The sequence below is a fragment of the Apus apus genome, chromosome 1 (genome assembly GCF_020740795.1).
Source record: "Apus apus isolate bApuApu2 chromosome 1, bApuApu2.pri.cur, whole genome shotgun sequence".
In the NCBI taxonomy this organism is placed as follows: domain Eukaryota; kingdom Metazoa; phylum Chordata; class Aves; order Apodiformes; family Apodidae; genus Apus; species Apus apus.
This window is the reverse complement of record NC_067282.1, coordinates 123279046-123288700: the sequence shown is the minus strand read 5'-3', so window position 1 is coordinate 123288700 and position 9655 is coordinate 123279046. Positions and strand designations below refer to the sequence as shown.

The following is a 9655-nucleotide window of genomic DNA, read 5'->3' as shown; positions in this document are numbered from 1 at the left end:
CAGGAAGAGGCAAAATCCCATGCTCATGTCTCCTTACCACCACTGATGCCAGGGTCAGCCCTTCCACCACTATCTCATTTACCCCTGATTTTTGCAGGCATACTATGAAGTAAATATTTTTTTGGAGGCTCTTGGAGGGTAAGAACAACTTACACACTTAAATTAGTCAACTTATTTGGCTTTCTTTTAATGCTTTTTGTATTCTGCCTGTGCTGATAAACTGGTTTCTAGGTGTATGTCTTACGGACAACCACTGAAAACAAGGTGTCTAGGACAGCATTAACTCAGCTTCAACCCAACTTGCCTTTGTCTTCTTTCCTCACCCCTTGCAAATAATTTCTGTCTCTCTGACAGGAACTCAACAGGAAGCAGGACACTGCAGGGCAGGATGTGTGACAGTGTTAAAACTTCCTGGACATGCTCCGTTCTTTGTACTGTCACAGCCATAAGAATCACTGCAATAAATATCCTCACTTACTGATCTTAAGTGCCCCTGTAGGAGACTGTCTCTTTCTTCATACAATAACTTTAGATTAGATGCACCATGTAGAATACTTTGCATGGATAAAGAACTTGAGCAAATTTATGTTAAATGTGGTTTTAATTGTCTAAAAAAAAAAAAGCTAAAGAGTGGTTTCTAATGGAAGACAGAAAAAGAATGGATTATCTTTTAATTTTGATTGAAAAATAAACAAAAAACAAGCCACCAGTTTCACGCTGTAAGCACCAACACAGAGGAAATGCTGACAATGCTGATTTTTAGCCATAAGAAAAAGTGACCAAATACATTTATTGATAGGTGAAATATCCTAGAGTCAGGGCAAAGTCATGCTTGCTAATGCAATCCCCGGCTCACATTACCATACATTCTGTAATGAATGACATAATGACATGCTTCCCACCCATCAATATAACTTCGTCATTCAACATAAAGGTCAGATAACAGAATGGCTCAAGATTTATTTTTATCATCCCTGTACAAGGACTGGATTCCCACTTCCCAGTTACTTGGATCCCTGCCTCCTCTGTATTATTCAGCCTTGCCTCATTCAGCAGGCAGCATCTGGAGAATACATTCCTCATTTCCTACACAAGTTGCAGGTCCAGCAATGACCAAGGCAGGTCTTCTACATGAACAAGGAACAATGTTTATTTGATGTACGGAGTGCATTTTATTTTCCTAACATCTTTCCCTAAGACATCACAGCCAATGATCACGAAGCCTGTGGGAACTGGGAGTAGTTTTGCACTTGCCAGCCTTTGCCCCAGGGCTTGTCAGGTAGTTGTAGAAGTGCCTCAATTCAAAACATTTTAAGGAATGTTTTTTTGCAACACTTTTTTTTTCAGCATAGGCAAGCCTATAGTGAAGGTTTATGGCCAACTCTTTGCATAGATACTTACAGCACATGTAATTTATTTTTTTTTAAACTCACAATCACTACATTTACATGTTGAGGCATGAGGACAGATGGGCTCATTTTCTGTAGTCCAGAAAAAGCTACTCGAGGAAGGCATTGTAGGCATTTGATAAAACTCTCCATTGCTGGAAGCAGCAAAACAAACCAGGAGATTGACTACATAGATTTTTGGGCATCTACTTAGAAATCCATTGCACTTGCACTTTCAAGAGCAAATTTAAAAGCCCCCCCCTCCATCCCAAAATATGGATCCCTAAAGAAGCTTGTGCTCAGGCAGCTGTGATGTCAGAAAAGATCCAAAGAACGTTCAGTATCTACTATTTTTAATTACCTAATGAGAAACTGTTTCATGCCTGAAAAATAAATGCCTTTTCTGTACCTCAGGGGAACAGTTGTGCAACCCCGAATGACTTGCCATGCCTAGGCTAGTCTTTAAACCTTCGCTTCCAACTGGGCAAGAAGCTCGAGTTCCAGAAAGCCACGTTCCCAGCCCAACCTCACGCCTTATAAGGAGCTTTTCCTCCCTATCTCTGTTGCCTGAGCCATCTCAGGGCTAGAGCCAAGGCTCTGGTGAGCCGCAGCACGGCCCCATCCCTGCCTGCGGGTCTGTATTCCCAGCTGAACAGCAGATAAGGCTGATCGGGGGATCCTATAAAGCGGCCGATCTTTTATCGCCCGCTGATTGTGTAGTAAAACTAAAGCAAACCAGGGAGAGTGCAGAGCTCAGCGCTACCTGTGCCTGAGCTTGGAAACGATGCTCACCGCCATGTACAGCCCGAACGCTGCCTGTACAGACCCGGCTTGCTGGCTCTCCGACATCAGCCGGAGCTTTTCCATACTGAGCTCAGGTTTACGATGCGTCTCTCTTTTTTTTTTTTTTTTTGTCTATTTTACTGCCCTGGCATGATGTTTAGCTGGGCGTTTCCAGGAGCGTGGCAATTCCCCAGCTGCCTGTATCGCTCCTGCTGACTTCAACACAGGACGCGGCGCCGCTCTTCGCGTAAACACTCTCAGCGGCTCAGTTTAAATTAAGAATTAACAAGCCCAGAAGACTCGGGTCCACTCTAGATAAGATTCCTGTGACTCTCCCGCGTTGGCTCGTGTGTTTCTGGGCGCCTAAAGAAAGGAATGTTGCCGCGTCTGTCGGCAGTGACTTTATCCCGCAGCAGCAGCACTCGGGGCACCGCGACCCCGGCTCGGACCGCCCCGCGTCCTGCCCAAACTCCGCCGCCCCGGGACAGCTCCGGAGCCCGCGTTTCCCCCTTCCCCCGCTGCCCGGCGGTGCCCGGGGCTGGGGTGAGGCTGTGCCCTGGCAACCGGGCTGGCTGCGGGTCACGGCGGGGCGGGGAGGGCGGGGAGGGCGGCGGCGGCGGGGCGGCCGGAGGCAGGTGAGGCTCGGCGGGGGAAGGGCGGCGGCGGGCTGGGCGTCTGCGCGGCGGGGAGACCCATCGCCGGAACCCACGGGCTCCTCGAGTGCCCCCGCACCCGCCCGGCACCTTGGAGGTTTGAGAGAGACCCGTGTCCTGGGGTGCGTTAGAAAGGGGGGGGTGGTTAGTCGGTCAAGGGAGGTTCTCCTCCCCCTCTATTCTGCCTTGGTGAGGCCGCGTCTGGAGTATTGTGTCCAGTTCTGGGCCCCTCAGTTCAAGAAGGACAGGGAAGTGCTTGAAAGAGTCCAGCACAGAGCCACAAAGGTGATGAAGGGAGTGGAACATCTTCCTTATGAGGAAAGGCTGAGGGAGCTGGGTCTCTTTAGCTTGGAGAAGACTGAGGGTGACCTCATCAATGTTTACAAATATGTTAAGGGTGAGAGTCAGGAATCATAGAATCATAGAATCATAGAATCATAGGGGTCGGAAGGGACCTCGAAAGATCATCTAGTCCAACCCCCCCCGCCAGAGCAGGGTCACCTAGAGTACATCACACAGGAAGGCGTCCAGGTGGGTTTTGAATGTCTTCAGAGAAGGAGACTCCACAACCTCTCTGGGCAGCCTGCCCCAGTGCTCTGTCACTCTCACAGCAAAAAATTTCTCTCCGATGTTCACCTTAAACCTCCTATGCTCCAATTTGTATCCATTACTCCTTGTCCTATCACTGGTCATCCCTGAAAAAAGCTTAACTCCATCTTCTTGACACTCACCCTTTACGTATTTGTAAACACTGATGAGGTCACCCCTCAGTCTCCTTCTCTCCAAACTAAAGACACCCAGCTCTCTCAGCCTTTTCTCATAAGGGAGATGTTCCAGTTGCTTTCAAACTCAGTCTTTTCCACCTATATTTTGGTCAAATTAAAAGTATTACTACATGATCAGTCATGTGGTAATTCATCTCTATCAATGTACAGCATCAGACGTGCTGCTGTACCATGTTTAGGCGCATGCGCTTTGCTTACAGCAAATACAAGATCATGCAACTTACCCAAAATCTCTTTCACCCCAACTAGAGAACTCCTACCTCGTGACAGGAGAAGAGCCGAACTCCTTCCATCTGATGGAAGACTGGGTAGTGGGTGTTAGACGGAGTTAAGCTTTTTTCAGTGATGTCCAGTGATAGGACAAGGGGCAATGGGTGCAAACTGGAGCATAGGAGGTTCCACGTAAACATCAGGAAGAACTTCTTTCCTGTGAGAGTGACAGAGCCCTGGGACAGGCTGCCCAGAGAGGCTGTGGAGTCTCCTTCTCTGGAGACATTCAGAACCCACCTGGACACGTTCCTGTGTGATGTGTTCTAGGTGACCCTGCTCTGGCAGGGGGGTTGGACTGGGTGATCTTTCAAGGTCCCTTGCAACCTCTAAGATTCTGTGATTCTGTGATTCTGCGATTCTGCATTCCTGTACCCCAGGGGGCCGTGGTTTCCCCTCCCACGCCCGTTTCTCCATGCCGTGTACCCGGGGAGGTGCAGGTTACCCCAGGCAGGGGCTGCAAGGCTGGCCGGTCAGCAGGGGCGACCGGCGTGGCCTTCACCCTGAGCGGCCTCAGCGGCAGCTCCGGCCTGGCCCCGCGCTCCCCCTCCGCCTCGGGCCCCGCTCTGGTTTTGCAACGACACCCCCTGCCCTGTTTCCACCCCCGGCAGCTCCCCCAGCTCTGCCCTCCCCACACCTTCCCTCTGGGATTCGGCTTCCCAGGGGGGCTTTCCCGTGGCGTTCCCGCCTGTTGGGACAGGCCCAACAGCCGCCGCCACCACCCGGGGTTAAGAACTCCCGGGTGCACGGGAGGTGAAGGTTGCAGCAGGTCTGTTTGTGCTGGCCGGAGCGGAAGAGTAGAGGTGCCCAGATGAACTCTCACTCACCTTTCAAAAATAACTTGTTTTGATCCAGGCTTCGGGCTGTCATGGTTTTGAACTCGCCTGCTTTCCAAGGCTTGAGGTAAAAATCACTGCTTCCACTGGAAGGCGTTTCATTTCCTTCCAAATGCTCCTTTTCATGTGGCAGCAGCGTTTCACATTCAGGTGCTGTTCAAGAGGCTGGGGGTGGAGCAGGGGGGAGCTCATGCAAGGGACAATCAGTCGCCACATCCCTGGGCGTCTGGAACATGCGGTGGCACCTGGGATTCAAGCTCTGATGCTGCTTGAAGTGTGCCTCAGCTGTTATCAGGAGAGTGCTGGGGCTCCACTTCTCCAGCCCGAGGAAGAAATGGCACAAGTCTGAAAGCTCGTGGTGGCCATCACTGTGGCTGTTGTCTGCCAGGGCTCCCCTGTGGCAACGGCTCCTTTGTGCTGTGCTGACACCAAGCCCGGGCTGGTCAAGGGTTGTGCTACTGGAGGGCATCTTCTGTGCAGTGCCCAGCATGTTAAGAGTTCAGAGCAGAGTCCTGTTTTTTGAAGTCTTCCCTGCCTTCGACTCTCTTCATGTCTTTGCTCATGAGCAGGACAAAGACTGGCGTGGTTTATGTTTCCATGTGGGTATCTAAACCCATACAAGAGGAATAAATAGCATATTCAGTTCTGCGATGAAGAAAGAGGGAGGACACTGAGTCTTTGGGATCTTGTTTTATTCCGTTTTTGCTTTTCCAGTGGGAAAAACTGATTGATGACAATAGGTAGCTGCTGGCCTGCTAGTGATTCATAAATATCCCTCATTCATTCATTCACCTGATTAAAAGAAGAACCAAGTAAATGCCAGAACACAATGTCTCAAAGTGATACACTCAGCCAGTATGTGCTACCTTGCTTTGTCTGGTGTTTTGTTTTCTATTCATATATTGTGTCTTATTCACAGTTGGGCCTTATACCACATGCACTTACATGTATACACACATAATTCTTCTTTGTGAATCATCTTGTAGTCTTAGGCAAAGTCATGAATCTCTTCACACAACTGAGTCTCAGATACTCCCAGGTTTAGTCATAAATGGGATTATAGCAAAGGTAAGGTATAATGCAAAGCAATAACAGAATATAATACAGCTGGCCCAAACACCACACTCATTTTTCTAGCATATGTGTTGCTCTTTTTTATGATAATTTAGAGGGAAGGAAGTGAAACAATATTACCAATTTCCCACTTTCCCATTTCTGAGTATGGGGCTCCCTGTCAAATCTATCTTCAGCTTTCTTGACACAGGGAGTAGCTATCCTTGTTCATTTATAACATTGTTTTCCTTAAGGAAAATCTTGATCTTAACCTTCAGCAGTTTATTATTGCATGGACCTGTGAAGTCTGGTCTCCAGTTAATATTGGCCTGTGCATGGGAATATTTTATTTTTTAAAAAACATAATAATTCCTCAGGTCTTTCAGAAGAAGTGAAAGAGGAGCTACCAATTGAGATCTATCATGGCTGGCAATCCATCAAAGAGACCTACTTGGAGTGACTGTGAGTAATTCAGGAATATTTTTGCATCAATTCTGTGTTTCCCTGGATAATTTCCAGTTTTTCTTGCAGCATTGTGGTGTGCATGCTGCTAGCTGTCTGCAAGCCATTCTGAAGCTGTGCTAGTCTCACCTGTGCTGGCCTTTCTGCATTTTCAGAGGAAGAAACTGGGAGTGACTGTTAGATGACTATAAACACTGCCTGACTCAAACAGTTGGAAACCTTCACCTGTGTCTCTCTAGAGTTAACATGTGTGACTATTGCTTCTGTATGGAGTGGAGGAGGAGGGCTGGTAAAATGCCAGCCTATACAGGAATGTCAGCCCAGTGCCCTGCTTGTAGGACTGATGACTGTGAAAGAGTTGGTGCCAGCCTGCACCATAGAGAAGCCTGCTGTCCCTGAAAGATGACTTCTGAAGACATAGTCTCATTTCCTTTGTGTATTATTAACTGAGGAGCAGTCTGTCTGATGAACATTAGTAACCATGTCAGTTTTAACATTTGATCTTTGCAGAGTTCTGATAATACTCAAAACGAGACTGAAGGTTATTTTCTAGTCATTAAAGATAGAAGTACCTTTCTTGGACCAGTCTGATCCATGTGGTACATTTACAGCCAGCTTAGAGTACATGGGTGATGGAGAACTCAGATACTCCAGATGATGTTGATGGCTGGGGAGAATGGACTGAAACATCATAAGTCCACAGAAAATAAATTTAGATACGGCAAGGGTATTTAATCAAGTAAAGCCAGCTTAGCTCATGCAAAGTATTTTGGGAATGAACAGGAAATACCAAAGTTCTCCTAGAACCTCTGTGCTGAGGAACAGAGGCATTACTGTTGTCATCGCTTCCAGTTCTGCCTCAGCCACTCTTGGCTCTGGGCTGTTCTCTGCTTCCAGTTTCAAGTGGAGCTAGCCCAGCCGATCATACATTGGTGCTGAGATATGTCGTTGTTCTGTAGAACTTAAAATGAAACTGGACCTTCATGTCCATGATTTCCTGTGCATGCAGATAGAATCGGAGAACCATAGAATCATTTTGGTTGGAAATGACCCTTAAGATCATCAGGTCCAACTGTTAATCTAGCACCCTCCCAAATCTGCCACTAAACCGTGTCCCTAAGCACCACACCTACACACCTTTTAACAGGATCCATCACAGCCTGGACTAGATTCTACCAGAACCATCATTTACACTGAGATAAATTATGCGAGGAGGGAGAGTTTCACCAGCCTTGCAGTAAAGTTGGGAACTGCTGTGGGTGCTGCTATCTCTTATGGTAGGAGTTCAACATATAATTGTCAAGAAATCCTTGTTTATTGCGTGATGCTTCTAACGTGCATCTAGTGATGGTCCATCAATCTTTGAATGCCTATTATGAGTTCTGATTCCCAAGATTTAGGAGAGATGTCTTGAGGAGCTGGAAGAGTTGCCATTAGGCAAACTTAGCTTTCAGGGTTTAGATTTCAGCATACAAGAGACATTTTCTTTAATAAATTGAACATAAATATATATGGATGAATAAAAAGACATAACAGTGAGCAGATGTGTAGGACTGAGAGCAGCCCTCCAGACTAAGAACATTGTTCAGTGTAACAAAAGAAAACAAGAGATGAGCTGGATGTGTACAGAGCACCACAGAATACAGGTAAAGAAAGGGAACAAGTCAAGTAAAAAATTTGGTGTAAGTGTTGTGTTTCTCTCATTTCTCTTTACAACAGATGCTTTTGATTCAAAGCACAGAAAAAATCCTGAAGATTCCCATGAGGCCCACAAGAAGAAATCAAAAGAGAAGGAAAGGAGACTGGCAGACAGTCAGTGGGACATGGATGTACAACCCCTCGTTTCATCTTCTAAATGGCTTCAGCTTCACGGGCTCAAAAGAAACAAATTGTCCCTGCCCCAGATTTTGTCACAGATTGGATTCCAGCACAGGCAAGGTATAAGAAAAATAAATAATAGAATAATATATTAAAAAAAACCCTTTGAGTAGTCTGTAGAGTCACACTTATTTTGCACTCTAGTGTACGCAGAGGAGATTTTCATGTTTTCGTTTATCTTACGGTGATGGCAGAAAGGGAAGCTGTAGCCACTGTTGCTGACATGGCCAGTTTGGAGAACTGAGGAACTCCATTGCCTTTTGTTCTGAGAAAGACTTATGATCTGAGAAGGGATTTCCTTACTCAACTGTACTGTTGCTTTACCCTAGGCAAGTTCACATCCTCTCCAGTTTAGCTGTAGCTGGGAAATAACTCATGCTGCTGAGGCTGTTAGTCTTTTTTCTGCAAGCAACAGGCCATAGGATCTCTGTATTTAGATGGCAAGGGTAATGCATGCTGTGCCATAATCTGCAATCCAGTTCATCACCAGGGCAAGCCACCTTGCTTGGGAATAGTACATTATTTCTGGAGATCCAGCTTTAAGGAAGCTGTTGAATTTGATTATAATTCTGGCTGCTTTTCATGCAAAGTCAGGCTATAGAAAAATATTCCTTTGCAGTTATCTGAAAGCTGGAGGGGAAGAGTTTGCTAATAATTATTAATCACTGCCATAATAATGCTCTCCAGAGCCTGGTAAGGCATTCTTTTCTTTTAAGAGCTTGCTGCCTGAGAAGTAGGAACTGTAATGTATTGCAATTGGTCTAGGTTGCATACCAAGATTTTGGCTGGCTTGTGTCCACAGGTCATTCAAAGATCAACAGTGGCAATCCTGAAATCCTGTATGTTGAGATGAAGAAGGAGCAGAATGTACTAGATTAGCAGGGCAGCTTGCTGTGCAGAATGACTACTTTTTGTGAAGTTAAATATTCCCACCCCTAATGTTTTCCTATCAGTGGAGATCCTGTAGAAGATTTCTAGCTCCTGAAAGAGCACGGTGCAACCTTTTCCTTAGTTGCACCCACATCTGCACCCATTTAGTTGTGTAAGAGAACAGCATTATCTATCAGATTTTGTATTTTGTTTGATGGACAAATATTTGCAAGTCCTGTTGTGAGGTAAATGGATAATACGGAAGTTTCATTGCCTAAACCTTTCATTTATTAAAGTCCCATGTAGCTTTTTGACCTATAATTAAATGTGGGGGTTTTCCCCACTTCTGATTAAACTGGCAGGGAGCAGCAAGAGCAGGGCTGCTCCATGGTGGGAAAATGAGCCAGGAGCCAAAGGGGACAGCAGCCCAGGCAGTGCCCTTACTGACCAGGATGCAGTCCTGCAGCATCTAAGCACTGCAAGCAGAACAGGATGCTGCTAACAGTGTTCACAAACAGTCCCAGAGAAGGTGAAGTGATGAACCAGGTGTAGGGTCCAGCCAGGGAGTGGAGCCAGAAGCAGCAGGAGATGGAGCCAGAGACAAGACTGAAGACAAGGCCACAATAGGTCTAAGAGCCTGAGAGGTTTCTCCAGGAGAGAAGTCCATGGGCAGAACTTGA

General features: G+C 46.5%; 1 protein-coding gene across 1 annotated transcript in view; it reads left to right on the top strand.

Annotated features, from left to right (window-relative positions):
* Positions 1-2822: 2822 nt before the first annotated feature.
* Positions 2823-9655, top strand: part of VWA3B (von Willebrand factor A domain containing 3B) — a 75628-nt gene continuing 68795 nt past the window's right edge. The window contains exons 1-4 of the mRNA XM_051615636.1: positions 2823-2921; positions 4732-4779; positions 6143-6227; positions 7947-8165. Of these exons, the coding sequence (XP_051471596.1) occupies positions 6188-6227; positions 7947-8165 (259 nt within the window). The 5' untranslated portion in view covers positions 2823-2921; positions 4732-4779; positions 6143-6187. The remainder of the gene's footprint in view (positions 2922-4731; positions 4780-6142; positions 6228-7946; positions 8166-9655) is intronic.